At 35.7% G+C, this 16,209-nt stretch overlaps 2 protein-coding genes across 5 annotated transcripts in view; one reads left to right on the top strand and one right to left on the bottom strand.

Annotated features, from left to right (window-relative positions):
• Positions 1-1,010, bottom strand: part of Mettl4 (methyltransferase 4, N6-adenosine) — a 36,741-nt gene extending 35,731 nt beyond the window's left edge. For 2 of the 4 annotated variants that reach the window (XM_071602879.1, XM_071602880.1), the window contains exons 1-2: positions 932-989; positions 558-770 (exon numbers count right to left, since the gene is read on the bottom strand). The gene's annotated coding sequence lies outside the window, so the exon portion shown is untranslated. Of the gene's footprint in view, positions 1-557; positions 771-931 lie in introns of all 4 variants that reach the window. The other 2 variants (XM_027942957.2, XM_034636691.2) reach the window with 2 other exon arrangements.
• A 96-nt stretch (positions 1,011-1,106) lies between these two features.
• Ndc80 (NDC80 kinetochore complex component) overlaps positions 1,107-16,209 on the top strand; it is a 39,646-nt gene continuing 24,543 nt past the window's right edge. Inside the window, exons 1-9 of the mRNA XM_027942919.3 lie at positions 1,107-1,208; positions 2,431-2,540; positions 3,862-3,939; positions 5,428-5,551; positions 5,652-5,824; positions 7,006-7,108; positions 12,774-12,863; positions 14,590-14,683; positions 16,036-16,142. Coding sequence (XP_027798720.1) covers positions 2,440-2,540; positions 3,862-3,939; positions 5,428-5,551; positions 5,652-5,824; positions 7,006-7,108; positions 12,774-12,863; positions 14,590-14,683; positions 16,036-16,142 — 870 coding nt within the window. The 5' untranslated portion in view covers positions 1,107-1,208; positions 2,431-2,439. The remainder of the gene's footprint in view (positions 1,209-2,430; positions 2,541-3,861; positions 3,940-5,427; positions 5,552-5,651; positions 5,825-7,005; positions 7,109-12,773; positions 12,864-14,589; positions 14,684-16,035; positions 16,143-16,209) is intronic.

Consider the following 16,209-nt stretch of genomic DNA (forward strand, 5'->3'; position numbering starts at 1 on the left):
AGCATTTAGATTCAAATTTCTAACAAAGGGAATTACTTGATCTCACAGAGCCTCAATGTTATCATTTTTATAATGTCTCAGCTTATATAATTAAATGAGATAATCTATATGAAATGCTGTGCACAAAGCCTGACATACAGCTTACATAAATACTGATAGTATTGGCAATAGGGATCCTTTCGATCCTTGGTTCTCCCTTGATAGTCACCATGTGTGAGGAAGGAGATCGTTGCTAGTAAGATTTAGAAATTTAGATGAGAAAACTGAAACTCGGACAAAACAGGCTATATGCCCCAAAATCACATGCTAGTTAACGATACAATTACTACAAGACCCGGCTATCCAAACTTTCGCTCGGAGATTTCCCACCACTTTCCAGTTATCGGGCAATACCAATCTTTGGGTTTAAACTCAGGTAAAGGAGGAAGTCTTATTTTAGCAAGGTAATCCACGGTATTTTTTGTTGCCCTTCTGCTACATCTCTGATTCACATCCACCCGCCTCAACTGGTCACCCCCAGCCCCCAGGATTCTTCCTGCTTCTAACAGGCCACCCACCACTAGAGGACCGCGAGACGGTGGCGAGCAGTCAAATCTCCAGCCAGAATCCTGGAGGCAGCCACACCAGTACGATCCCTGGAGCCGAGTGCACCCACATTCGGCAGCCACTACGTCCTGCTTCACCATTCCCTTTTCAGAAAAGTGCCCGCCGCCTTCCCAGACTTTCATGGAGACACCGCGCATCAAAATAGCGGTCATGAAAGACACATCCTTCAGGGGAAAGAGAAAAAAAAAAAAAATTCTAAGACTCAATGGGCGCCGCCATGTTGCTGTACGGAAAACATTTCCACGGCGCCTCAGAGCACTCAGCCTATTCCTTGGTAGCACAGAACCTTGGGTCTTTAGAGCTAACTTTGATGGTCAATCCAGACCTGGTAGAGGAAGCTTCAGAGTGCCCGCGAGGCGGAGAGGCGCCATCAGCACGTAGAGTTCCCGCGACGCAGAGCGGCGCCTACGAATTGCGTTACGCGTTACGTAAGCGTGATGACGTCAACCCCGGCGGAGATTTTTAAAATTCAAACCGTCTGGGCGGTCGGAGGCAGAAGCTCTTGTTTTGGCGGCGTCTTAGTATGTAGCGAAGAGTAATTACACAAAATACAGAGATTCGTCCATTCGTCCGCTGAGCCTTGTCAGGAAACTGGAAGAAAGGTAACTAATAACATTCAGTTCTTTGTTAGTGCAAAACTATTCTGGAGGGAGAAAGTGATAGAAAGGGGCAATCTTTAAGTGTTTGCTGCCGCGAGAGGCCTAGGGCCGAATCTGAGTCCAATAAATTTAAACTAGCAACGATTTTTCCGGGAAGGAGGGAAGAAACTAGGGGACTCTGTAGAGGATAGAGACTGGAGCGAGGGAAGAGGGTGGGAAGAGAAGGACAAGAGAGGAACTGTTGTTGTGAGTATTGTAGCATCTTAGTGGCTGTGTAAGGAGGAAGTCTCCAAGTCTTAATCTTAAATCTTGAGAGTACATTTTAAGTGGAGATTTGGAATAGACATAGAGGAGAGCGGGAAAATGGAATAGATAGAACAAGTGTACGTGGAAGGAGAAGAAGTAAGTAGCCAAAATCAAGAAAGAAAGAGTGTAATCAGTATAAAAGAGGAATGTGGGCCCCGAAAAGTAATAGGATGACCACGAGTGTACAATTTCCTGGATGCCAGGGCAGGATCTGAGAAGGCTAAGTAGGTAGTGTCTAATGCTGCAGAGTTCAGATAGGATACAATATTGTCAATCCTGAATATCCAAGGGGAAAATCTTTTAAGTAGATGTAAAAACAATGAGATGCTAATGTGTTTTGAAAATGGAAGCAGCTTATAGATCATGTTGTGGATAGATGACTTATCGTTTTTGAAGGGAACATAGGAATCAGAAGGACAGTGATTGATTATAAACTGTGAAACAATAGGTTAAGCATAAAGCAGGAAATATTGACTTTGGGAAAAGAAAACACAATAATTCCATTCTTTGAAACAAAAGTAAGGAAATGTTTTGAGGGGAATAAGGGAAATTGAGGTGGTTCTTCAGCCTCTGACTTGCCAACAACAATGAGTGGTCAAGGTTAATTTTCAGGAATTTTGCTACCATGGATATTCTTGTGAAGGCAGGGATCAGATATTATTCTTTGTATTGCCTATGTTACCTGACACACTCCCTTGTGCATGGTAGGGCAGTTAGTAAATTGTGTGTAGAATATTTTAAAATGAATTTAAATAGGTATTCTTTGCAGACCTCGGTGTACAGGAACAAGAAGGGGAAAGATTATCTTGAAGATGAACCTAGTTGCTTTTATATTTGAGGATAAAGATATTAGTTATTGCCTAGTCTACTTTTGTTCTAAATATGGAACATTTTTCTAATACTGAATTCATGAATGTAGTTCATAAGCATGAAGCGCAGTTCATTTTCCACCGGTGGTGCCGGCCGCCTCTCTATGCAAGAGTTAAGATCTCAGGACATGAATAAACAAGGCCTTTATACTCCTCAAACGTAAGTGCTGCCATCTGTGGTCCTAATCTGTGTTTTTTGTTTTGTTGTTTTTGTTTTTGTTTTTGTCTTAGGCAAAGAAATTATAAAATGGTTAATATAAAGATGTAGTCTGTGTAATGTGTTAGTGAATCCTATCTGTTCCCAGTGATACAATATTTGGGATCAACAATACTAGGCACTAGGCCTGATACCAGTGTTTCTTAAATTCCCAAATCCTCTTTTATAATTGTTTTTCATATTTTTAATTGGTACATTATAGTTGTACATAATGGTGGGATCTTCTTTTATTATACAGCTTCTTGTTTAAGCAGGTCCTGTGCTGTGACTTTAAATTTACCAAGATGTTTCCAACTACCAAAGTTCTTCATCAAATCAAAGCAATGTTATTTGCTCTGATTATAAGCTAAAATGTAATAGCAACCTACAGAACAACACTTTTTCAAAGACTCACAGGGAAAACAGTGCCCAAATGAACTTGCTATATAAACTGTATTTTTTTCCTCTATAATTGATGTTCTTGCAGTTGACAGAAGAACACTATAAGCCACTGTAGAGTTGTATCAATTCTTCTCTAATACTTAGGTACAAGTTACTTGCGGGCTGTTCTTAAATTATTTAGGTTTAACGTACTGTGAGTTTCTATACTTTTAGAAATGTGAAATATTTATTTTCCTTCTGAATACTTTAACAGAATATTTTGTTGTACATTACACCAAAAGATTTTAGGTATTGAATTGTATTAGGTGTGAAAAGGTTACCATTGGGCTGGGGATGTGGCTCAAGCAGTAGCAGGCTCGCCTGGCATGCGTGCGGCCCAGGTTCGATCCTCAGCACCACATACAAAGATGTTGTGCTCGCTGAAAACTAAAAAAAATAAATAAATATTTTTAAAAAAAGGTTACCATCATCAATGTTTTTTTGTCTGTAATTCAAATATTGTATACGAAGCGCAACTACATTCTAACAGTGAGCTTTAAAAGAAAAAAGTCTCAAAAGTAACTATCATCCTGTGATTGAATATATCTATTTGTACATTTTGCCTTTTTCTGTAAGGTTGTTATCTGTAAATGTACATATTTTAAGATAAAATCATAATGTAGATAAGATTTTTGTTCTGCTTCTTAATATTTTAGTACTATAATTTATACTTTTAGCCCATCCCTATCATAACAGCTGTGGTTACTGCTAAAATTTTTCATGATTCTGAATAATTTTATCGGTAATAGGGAGGAGGTATTTATTCCAACATATTTCCAAAAGTTTCTTGAGCTGATTATTTCTTGTATTTATTTTAAAGTGTTGTTTTCTGTTTTTCTTAAAGCAAAGAGAAACCAGCCTTTGGAAAGTTGAGTATAAATAAACCTGCATCTGAAAGAAAAGTCTCTATATTTGGTAAAAGGTAATGTTTTAAATGATTAAATTTTTAGGTTATATCTGCTTTAGATGGTAATAAGAGATAAATTAACCCATTCAGATCACTATTTTATTGTTACATGTGAATAATTGGAAGTTCTATACCTAGCACTCAAATACTATAGAATCATAGATTATAAAATGAGGAACTAATCCCACATTTGAGTCTCATCTTTTTCATACTCTTAATGAGAACTCCAAGGAGCATTTGTTGTATGGGCTTTATCTATCAATATTAGCCATTTAAAAATTAACACTGCGAAGATTTTAAAATATATATATTAATTCAATTTAAAATAGCAATAAGACTACTACATAGTAAAATAAATAATGTGTTTTTAATGTTAAAAAACATGTTTCCAAAAACAAAACTATTTCAGAGAGAAGAGTGACATTGTTTTCCAGTTTTGCAAATCTCTTTTAATATGTGGCTTTATAGAAGATAGGTAGATTCTCATATCTGCTTCTGCAGTCTATTAGAATATGATGCATCTTATAGCCAGCCCCTGGAAAACTTCACTATACACTCATGGATAAAATGAGCCAGGCACAGTGGTACATACCTGTAATCCCAGCACCCAGCTGAGGTGGATCATAGATCACAAGTTCTAGGCCAACCTCAATAACTTAGCAAGACCCTCTCTCAAAATAAAAAGGTCTGGCCAGACATGATGGCTGGAGACAAAAACAGTGTATCCTCACAAGGCAGTTTTGAGGATTGATTGAAGGAGATGATAATATTTATAAGATCTAACATTTGTTGAGCATTTCTAAAGCCCAGATATTAAGTGCTTTTCTGTGTTAACTCTTAATCTCCAAAGGCAGATTTCCCACAAGAAATAGTGAGAAATGATGAGTTTCAGGGAGCAATTATGGAGGGGTAAATAAAAGCACAAGGACTTGGGTTATTGAATAAACGTGTAGAACAGTTGGTGCAGAAGATCTTGTGGACTCAGTACACATTAGAGGAGAGTGTATGTGTTGTTAATGAAAAGTATCAGTGTATTTTTATCCCTGCCTTATTTTATATCTAAATTTTCTTTTAACTGTTATAACTTCATATTTTACATTCTCTTTACTTTATTTATTTGCTTACTTGTTTATTTATTTAGTACTGGGAATTGAACCCGGGGCATTCAACCACTGAGCCACATCCCCAGCCCTATTGTATTTTATTTAGAGACAGAGTCTCACCAAGTTTCTTAGTACCTCACTTTTACTAAGGCTAGCTTTGAACTCATGATCCTCTTGCCACAGCCTCCTGAGCCGCTGAGATTACAAGCATGCACCATCACGCCCAGCTCTCTCTACTTTAAATAATAGAATTCTGTTTAAGTAAATAAGGATTAAAAAATTAAACTTTAATGCTTGGTGCCAATGTTAAAAATAATAATAATAATAATAATAACAACAGCAACAACTTAGACTTGACCACAGAAAGAAATATCTTTGACTTTTAAAACTGTGTTTCCAGAACTAGTGGACATGGATCCCGGAATAGTCAAATTGGCATATTTTCCAGTTCTGAAAAAGTCAAGGACCCAAGACCACTTAATGACAAAGCATTCATTCAGCAGTGTATTCGACAACTCTGTGAGGTATTTTATAATTCAAATAATAATTGTGAATGTCCTTTTAGGTATTTTCCAATAATTTTATTATGACAAAATGTTTGATGTTTCATAAAAGTTATTGTAGTTTCTTACAGAAAATGGTTATGCATATAGTGTATCCATGAAATCTCTACAAGCTCCATCTGTTAAAGACTTCCTAAAGATCTTCACTTTTCTTTATGGCTTCCTGTGCCCTTCATATGAACTTCCTGACACAAAATTTGAAGAAGAGGTTCCAAGAATCTTTAAAGACCTTGGGTATGAACATTATTAATATTTCTTAGTCTGGGGAAATTATTGGAACCTAAAAACCAAATTCAATAAATTTAATGTTTGAGTTAGAAAAGTAACATGTTTTATGATGATTACTGTGAACAAAACATATAGAATGAATAGAAGAGGAATTATACTGTGGATATATTAGTCTGTTTCGTGTTTGACTTATAAAGAACAGGCATTTATTTAGCTCATGGTCTAGGGGGTTAGAAAACCCAAAAGCATGGTGTCAGCATCTGCTCTGTACCTTGTGAGGGCTGGATCATGACATGGAAGAGGGTGTCACATAGCAAAACAATACAAATGTGTCAGAGAGATCTGACTTTTATAATAAGCCACTCCCTCAATAACATTCCTCTAGATGGATTAATCCAATCATGAAGGCTCTGCCAGTCACCTCCCAAAAGTCCCACCTCTGAATATCATTAACATCTGACTTTATGGATTAAGTTTCCAATCCATGAATTCTGGGAGATGAACATTCACACCATAGCAGTAAGTTAGTACAGAACTACATGTGATAGAGCATGAGGCCCTAAACTTCCGAAGTGATGGGGTAGAAAGTACATGCTGGTTACCACAGGTTTTTTGTTTTTTGTTTTTTTTTTAATAAATATTTTATTTAGTTGTAGTTGAACACAATACATTTATTTTAATTTATTTTTATGTAGTGCTAAGGATCGAACCCAGCACCTTGCACATGCTAGGCGAGTGCTCTACTGCTGAGCCATAACCCCAGCCCTGGTTACCACAGATTTTATGGAAACAAAAACAACAGCATTGAGGTCTGATGGAGTGAATATGAATTTGGAAAGGGCTAAATAGAGTAAGCACAGTGTTGGATTTGGGGATGAGTAGTTCTTACAGGTGGTTTATTGAATTTAGGGAAACAAAAGATCTTTTGCTAGGACTCCAACATGGCTGATTATAAATCAAATTCCACATATTAAGGGCTTATAAATACAAATTAATCTGCAGAGAAGAAACCAAAAATACACAAAATCATTTTGGAGAGTTAGATGACTAGCACAGAATCTCAATAAAATATTTTCTAAACAAGTTAAAATAATGGAATGTGGGGAATTTTAAAAACGTAACTTCTTGCTTAATTTGCCCATTATTTTTACCATATTAATATAAGCTTCCCCCCCCCCCCCCCGCAGGTATCCTTTTGCACTGTCCAAAAGTTCCATGTACACAGTGGGAGCCCCACATACCTGGCCTCACATTGTAGCAGCCTTGGTTTGGCTAATAGACTGCATCAAGGTATTTGGTTTCACCTTTTGAATGTATACATAGGAAAGTTTGGGTTTTTTTCTCTAAAAGGTAGTCTTGCTTTTGCCACTTATCTCAAGTCTGCTTCAAAGTTTTCATTTTTCAAAGTGCATTTAAGTTCCTGAGACTATCAACATATGTCATGAGAGGTGAGGGAGATAAAGTTCGTGTTGGCAAAGAGGTTATTCATTTTCATGAGGTTTTACAGTTTAAATTAAAATGAATCAATAGGAAATTGATTTTTTTTTATTTTCCCTCATGAAATTCAGTTTCTCCTGTTTTAAAACTAAAATCAGTATTTATTGTAAAAAGTTTTAGAAAATACTGAATGATGTACCCATAATCTCTCAGTTTAGAAACAACTTAAAGCATTTCTTTTGGTTTTAATTTTTTATTTGTTTTTGTGGGGCTGGGGATTGAAGCCTGGGCCTCAAGCATACTAAATAACTAAGTCGTACCCCCATCCTGGGTATGGTTTTAAAAATGCTTTATTACTTTGCAAAGTATGTACAGTCATGTGCCACATAATGACATATCAGTCAGTGATAGCATTTATGACAATAGTCCCATAAATCTATCATAGACCTGAAAATTTTCTATCACTTTGAGATATTATTTTTACCATATTAATATAAGCTTTTTTTATATTAAGCATTACTTATTATATGTTGTTAAGCATTACTCACATTTTTATGGTGTTGCTGGTATAAACAAGGCTACTATGCTTTGTGACTGAATTAAGTACTTACTATACCATACTTTTTATTGTTACTTTAAAGTTACCTACTCATTTTTAAAAATGTTTACTATAAAACAGTGTGCCATGTTATGCAGGCAGCAGCCTCATGCATCTTGTGTTTACCACATTTCTTGATTGGATCAAGAGGCCATGTCAAGTGATTGACCAATACCATCATGTTTGCACAAAGACAGAATTGACCAATGCATTTCTCAGAATGTGTCCCCATCATTAGGTGATGCATGACTGTATTTTCTTTTATATATTGACAAATTCCCTCCAGGAAACTTGTTTCATTAAATACTCAACAATGTGTGAACATACTCCTTTTCCTATATCATAGGCATTACTATCAAAATCCACCAATTTGGGAGCTGAAAAATAGCTTGTTTTAGTATGTGTATTTTTTGTTGTTTATGTTAATTTTTTAAGTTAATGGATCTTTATTTTTTATTTATTTATATGGGGTGCTAAGAATCAAACCTAGTGCCTCACATGCTAGGCAAGCACTGTGACACTGAGCCACAACCCCCCCCCCCCCAAGTATATGTATTTTGAAACAAAAAATTTATACTTTTGTTTGTTCTGTTATTTATATTCCTTTTGATTTGCTTATATGTACTTTTATGGCCTATTTTATATTTCATTATTTTGCTATTAATTTGAACATTTCTGTATTGAACTCCTTACATAGCAAACTTGTTGGTGGTTGATTTTATTTTGTTTGACATGGGAACTTGTGTGTTTCCCAGGCTGATCTTGAACTGTAAGGCTCAATTGATCCTTCCACCTCCGCCTCCCAAGAAGCTGGGACTACAAGTTCTCCCCACTATACCCAGCTATTCCTTTGATTTCCCTTTTTAGGGTTCCTCCATAAGACAATTGTCAAGATTAAACAAATCAAAACCTCACACACTCTAGGCAAGCACTCTGCAACTAATCTATACTCCCAGCTGCATTGTTTTTAATAGTTGGCAACATAACAAGCAAAAAAAAGATCACTAATATTTTCATATTTGCATTTTTTGCTATTTTATTTGTTTTTTGTTGTTGTCGTTTGTTTTAACTGTGTTTAGGGATCAATTCCAGGTGATTGTTAGGTAAACAGTCTATCATTGAGCTATATCCAACCCAAGATTGCCATTGTGTAGTTCAAAAATGATTCATTTAGGGCTGAAGGTATAGCTTAGTGGTAGACCACTTGCCTAGCATACATGAGACCCTGGCTTCCATCCCTAGCACTACAAAAAAATAATAACATAAGTTAAAGAAATTAGCCCCTGTCTATATTATTTTATATTATTATTATATTATTTTATTTTCCTTTTGATTTTATGTACTCTGTTTTGACTATTCTGAATTATGAATTTTTATCTAGTCTCTTCCTTTTGTAGCTTCTGAGTTTCCTGTCCTACTTAGCAATAGAATTCTTAAAACCAGTATGGTCCCCTGACATTCTCTTGGTCACCAAAAGCCCTTAAGTAAATGTAAGTAGGCAGTGGGTGGATGGATTTTGACCCAAGAACCATGCTAGTACATGTAGCATCAGCAGTTGTCAAAAAAAAAGAATAGAAATCCAATACCAGCGCCCATTAATAAAGCACAAATTATTGGACTTTATATATAACATTTATACATTTAACTTGTCTCACATACCCCATGGACATGGTAACCACCTCTGCATTCTCGCTATCAGGTATCCCTATTAGCGCTGGAATACTTCAACCTTATTTGCCTAAGCGTCTTAGGATTTTGTTATGTGGTTGTGAGATAACATCTCCAGATGTACAGGAACTGCTGTGACTGGTCAGAGAGAGACCTCTTTTTTGGACAGTACTGGGATGTCCATCTAGGGCCTCACACATTCCAGGCAAGCATTGGAGCACTGGGCTTCATTCTCAGCCCTTTTTATAACTTATTTTGAAACAGTCTTGTTAAATTGCCCAGGCTGGACTCCAAGTTGTGATCCTCCCACCTCAGCCTCCTGAGTTGCTGGGATTACAGACACTGCATCCAGCTAGAAAAAGAGATCTCTTGAGATGCCTCCAAGCCCATTATTTAGGTTGGAATCCCCTCTTTCCTATCTTGCTTTTCTCAATGTGATAAAATTGAACACTGCAGCAACATAGAATCCATGAGACACTATAGGTTTCTTGTTCTAATTGTCTTTCCCATTTAATCTTAGAATTTTAGTCACACCTGGGAAGGCCTCCTTTATTCCCTGGTGTTTTTTTGTTTGTTTGTTTGTTCTTTTTTTTTTTTTTTATGCCTCCAGTTATTTTCCCTAGTACCTTTATGGCTTCTTTGTATTGTTGTTCATTTTTTTGTTTTCTGTTTTTTGTTTTTTTCTTTTTTTGAGACAAGGTTTCACTGTGTTGCCCAGTCTTGTCTCAAAATCCAAGGCTCATGTGATCAGCCTCCCAGATAGCTGGACTACAGGTGTATGCCAACGCACCCAGCTTTGTGTTGTTTGAAATCTTTATCCCTCTGCAATTTATTTTAGCTTAAGAAAGAGAAAGCATTATTTTTTAAATAACTCACTCACATATCTTAGTAACATTTACTGAATAACCTATCGTTTCCCGACAATTTGGAGCTGTTCTCAATGTATTCTTAGATCTGTTTTTTTCTTTTCTCCTATCCCTGCATCATGAGCATTCTAATTGCTTTGCTTTCTAACATATTTTATGTAGTAGAGGCAGATTTTTATTGCTTTTCACAAGTTATCTAGCTATTCTCAGATCCTCACTTTTAAAGCCATTTTGCTTTTGCTCCCCATTGACATCACATTGAATTCATAGATACATTGGGGGGAGGGGATTTCTATCTTGACGATATTCAGTCTCATCATTTGGAAAAGTAGTCAATCTCTTTTTTCCTATCTCTTTTGCTCCTTCAGTTTTATTATTTAGTTTTAATGTATTAAGATAGAGATAATGTTTTTCATGTTGAAGTTCATCTGCTTTAACCAGGAATGGGTAAAGGTTGTTGTATGCTTTTGCAGGATCTATTGAGAGTATTCTTTTTCTCTTGACCTGGTTTCCTAATAACCTCTGTTTGTTCATTGTTTATTATTCTTTTGCTACACTCCCAAATTGCTTGTTAATATTTCATAAAGTTTGGTTTCTTCTTTCATTCTCTCTATGCCTCCTTTCAGAGCTTGGCACATAATCGGTTTGAGTGGCAGTAGTTTAAAAAGTCCCCTGTCTCCTCTACTGATGACCATGAATAGGAGGGTTGTATGTGCCCCTAGAGTTCCCTGCTAGCCTTTGTTTAATGATCAAGGGGGCAGAGCCTGGCTTATCTCATATCCCTCTGCAGGTTTTCTGCCTGAAGTTTCACAATCTTGAGAAGTGGTAGTATTTTGAAAAAAAATGTAATCTTTAGCTGAAAAAAATGCCTCAAGCGTATTTGCTGTACTGGAGACTGAACTTGAACTTAAGGAAATTTCTATTAAACCATAAAATGTTATGCGTTAGCACTGGGTCACATCCCAGCTGTTTTATTTTTTATTTTGAGATAAGGTCTCACTAAGTTGCCTATGCTGGCCTTGGATTCATAATTCTTCTCCTTTATCCTCTCAAATTGCTGGGATTATAGGTGTGTACCATCATGCCTAGCTATATTTCTTTTTATCTCTGTACAATTTCAAGTTGCAACTATTTCAACCAAATCTTCTCATTTTAAAACTGTCAATCCTTGCAGTTGAGGTTTCTGTAGTTCCTGGAGAATCTGTCTGTGTATGCTCTCCTTGAACCTTGCAGAGTAGTAACAGTTTTCACAAGGACATTTCACAAGGCAGCAGAAACTTCTTTATCCTAATGACAAGGTAGAAACTTCTGTTGTTTTCTTGGGCTCTGTCGTACATGTCTCTCAGACTTCATTAAACCAGACTGTCACCTGAGGCCCTGTCAATGAAAGACAAGGCAAAGAATGAATTGATAGAGCTCCCTGCGTCCACCCTAGACTTACAGAAAGTCTTCAGTGCCTTGAGATTAGGGAAAGGGTAGAAGGACAGGCAACTCTGGGCTAAGAACAGTGTCTTCCCAAAATCCTGTATATAAGTCCCAGGAAAAGAAAATTTCCCACCAAAAACCACCTTCATTTATCACTTTCAAATTTCAATAATTGTAGTATTTCTGAAATTATATATTGTAAAATTCAATCTAAAGTTCATATTTATACATGAGATTTACCAAAATTGAACTCAAAAGAAATAATTATTAGTTCACCTTTTCTATGGCAGTTCTGATTTAGATTCTTAGAGTTGCATTAAAATGTGTATATTCTCAATAGATTAATAGCTGTATAAGGATCCCATGTTTTTATCTATGGAGAAGAACTAAATGTGGAGCACTTCTTTCCAAAATTTTAAGGGATTTTTTACTAAAATTTCAAGGATCATGTTTTAAGATTCAATATAATATCCCAGAAAAACAAACTTTCAGTCATGCAATTAAAAGCTTCTAAAAATGACACTAAAAAACAAATTTGAGGGGCCAGGGTGGTGAATTAATGGTAGAACACTTGGCATAGTATATGTGAGGCACTGGGTTTTATACCTGGCACCACATAAAAATAAAATGAAAGATATTGTGTCCACCTACAACTAAAAAAAAAACTATTAAAAAAAAATGTGAGCCAGGAACATTGGAGCACACCTATAATTCCAGCAGCTCAGGGGCTCAGACAGGAGGATCACAAGTTTAAGGCCTGCCTTAGGAACTCCATGAGGCCCTAAGTAACTTCATGGGATCCTATCTTAAAAAAATAAAAAGGACTAGGAATATAGTTTCATGGTAAAGAGCTTCTGGGTTCAATTCCCAGAACCACCCTACCCTAAAAATTGACAAACATGAAAGCCATGTTTTTCACATCTAGACAATCAACTTACTACGTTGTTTATTTGCTAACTAGATATATACTGCCATGAAAGAAAGCTCACCTTTATTTGATGATGGACAGCCATGGGGAGAAGAAACTGAAGATGGAATTATACATAATAAGGTAAAATGTTTTATATATGTTTTATATATCTTTTCCTCCTCTTATAGAATGAAAATATTAATAATATTTTAATGTATTTGTTAATACAAAGGATAACAAATTGAATCTTAGAATATTACACATAGGTTCTTTATTTTGTTCTGACTTTTTAGTTTAGACATATTGTCACTTACCATGCACTTTTTATAGAACTATATACTTTACTGGAACCTAAGCTGTGTGACAAGCCTCCCCTCCCCCATTTCCTAAAATATGCCAATCTATATATCTAAATGGAATAAATACTAGATCCAAGGAATAACTTTTAAATGTTGAGATTATGCACTTGTGTTCCCAGTATACATAAAAGATCAATTACCACACGGGCCCCTAGAAGAAAAGCTTTCTATCTCTAATTTTAACCTTCACTCTTTGGAGCCTTTATCACCAAAAGAGAGTGGAAATAATTCCATTCTCATCTTTTATTACTGCCTGGTCAGTAGTTCAGAGATATATCAACTGATGTGTTATTACTGCCCTTTTTTGAGCAAGAATATGCATGCCCTTAACTACATCAGCAGTGATCCCAGCTGGAACTGCTTCTGGAAAGCCTTTGATCTTACCCTAGAGAGAGTTCTCCCACATTGCAACATGTGTGCTCAACTACATTTAGTTGTACCTCAGTTTCACCCAAATATAATTATACCACCTATTAACTGTTAAATTTCTTGACATTCATCCAAAAGGTTTAAACCATTAAAAGTTATTCTTGCCATCGGAGCTATTATTTCAAATGATTAAATATAGAGAAACACTTTGGAATCTATAAAGTGCTATTTTTAATTATAAAGAGTTTTCACTGTATTAAATTCACCAGATTCTGATCCTCAGCTTTGTGGGTCTGTAAACTCATTTTTTTTTTTAATCTGTAAGATAAAAATTGGAACAAGCTTAGGGAAACTGATTCACTATTACGAAAAATCACGAGACTGATTTGAAGTAGAATGAAAATATATTATTTTACCATCAGTGGTAAGTCTGTCCAGTTATAGGAATACTTGTACTGCCTATTTAAGGTACTCCTTCCATATCAACCAAGTAATGAGAAAGTTGCTTGTAAGCAAAGAATTAGCACAAAGGGAATTGCTTTGCCTTCTAATAAAAATACTCATTCTCAGGAACCAAAATACCCAATGACTGCAAAATAGAGTGTTACTTTCTCTTGGATAAATATTCAGAATTTTGATGCTCTACTGTTTAGATCTCTATTTACCAGGCTGTTTTTGAGCTGGAAGTTGCAATGTAATTATAGCAAGTTTCCTTGTTTTTTTGAGCTTGAAATTCTGAAGATATTTTTAAAATAGGAAATACATATTTATACCTCTTATTTATACCTGGCCACTCATGACATGAAATATAAAAAAAATTCCCTTATGTTCTGCTGCGGATGTACATTCCTGAAGAGTAACCAGGTCAATTTCAGCTTTACCACATGAGAAAGGAAGCAAGATAAATGACACATTTTTTTTTTTTAAGAGAGGAAAGTTCCTAGTAATCTAATATTACATTTAGAAGTAGTATGCTGAGTATGTACAGCGTATAGGTTTCTGTCTCTTAATCATACAAATTTATATAACTACTTAGTGTTTCTGACTTCTTTTTTATTCAAAATAAATTTTCACTTAGAAATGTGGAACAAACTAACAGAATCATGACTTTGTTTTTAAAATCTGCTTTACCCAACCAGTTATTTTTGGACTACACCATAAAATGCTATGAGAGTTTCATGACTGGTGCTGACAGCTTTGAAGAGATGAATGCAGAGTTGCAGTCAAAGCTGAGTAAGTGTTCTCATACCCAGTATGCTTGCCTTCAGTCATTTACCTCTGCTCTTGGTATGGTAATTTATTTTGCCATATCTAATGTTCATAAGAGCTCTGTACTTTAAATGCATACAGATGCCTGCAGATTTTTTTCTTTGATGGAGAAAAGTAGTAGTGGAGTACAGAATACTGGTGTTGATGTCAGTCCTAAAGTCGCTTAGCGACTGTGAACTCAATAAAAAACTTAATCACTCTGACAAAGCTTTGCAGGATTAGATGGCAGTATAATACCAAACACGACCAGCAGCATTGAAAGTAATTAATAAATGTTAATTCTCTAAGGAGATAGTATCCCTCTTATGTCCTTGCTTTACTATTTGAAAACTTAAAGCACCAATTAGTCAAAAGACCTAAAGTCTCTTTTTAAATTCGCAGAAAGTTAACAGATCATTGTATTTCTAAATAAAGAAATATTTTTGTATTCAGTATAATCTGGTGACATCCCAATATTTAGTGGCTAACTCTAAAATGATCCAGGGACATTATTTTATATTGTTCCTTAAGTTAGAATTACCTTGTATATAAAATGTCAGAGAAAGGTAAAATAGATATGTGAAGCTGTTTCTTCAAAAACAATTGAGTCGATCAAAACAGGAGAATATCACCTCGCCACTCATGGCATGAAATGTAAAAAAAATTCCCTTATGTTCTGCTGGGAATGGACATTCCTAAAGAGTAACCAGGTCAATTTCAGCTTTACCACATGAGAAAGAAAGCAAGATAAATGACACTTTTTTTTTTTAAGAGAGGAAAGTTCCTAGTAATCTAATACAGAAAGCATCTAGTGAGTTACTTTATATTTCTGTATGTAATTAAGCATATAAATTAATTCATTTACCCATTCAAATTTTTGTTGTATATCTAGTATGTGTTAAGCATCATTTAGACACTGGGGATACAGTAATAAATATGAGATTAAAAGAATCCTTGCCCCTGTAAACTTACATTCTAATAGAAAGGGATAGTAATAAATGAACAACAATAAATCAAGCAGTGATTAGTGCTGTGGAGAAAAATCAAGTAGGGTAAGGGGAATAGAAAGTTACAGTGCAGGGCTGGGATTGTGGTAGAGCACTTGCATAGCATGTGTGAGGTACTGGGTTCGATCCTCAGTACCCACATTAAAATAAATAAAATAAAGATATTGTGTTCATCTACAACTTGTCCAGTGGAGCTACCCAGAGGCTGAAGCAGGAGGATTATAAGTTTAAGGCCAGCCTGGGCAAAACTTTGTGATTTGACCAGAGAGATAGAAGGCAAAAAATATTGTGGACTGAGTCTTATGAAGTTTTTTTTGGTTTTGTCTCCAGAGGATTTATATAATGTAGATGCTTCCAAGCTGGAATCATTAGCAGCGAAAAACAAAGCATTGAATGAACAGATTGCAAGATTGGAACAAGAGAGAGAAAAAGAGCCGGTTAGTAAATGTGTTTATGTACTACCTTGAGAGCTCTTATAGATTCTTGGTCTCCTTAGAGAATACT

This window comes from Marmota flaviventris, chromosome 16 (assembly GCF_047511675.1).
Source record: "Marmota flaviventris isolate mMarFla1 chromosome 16, mMarFla1.hap1, whole genome shotgun sequence".
In the NCBI taxonomy this organism is placed as follows: Eukaryota; Metazoa; Chordata; class Mammalia; order Rodentia; family Sciuridae; genus Marmota; species Marmota flaviventris.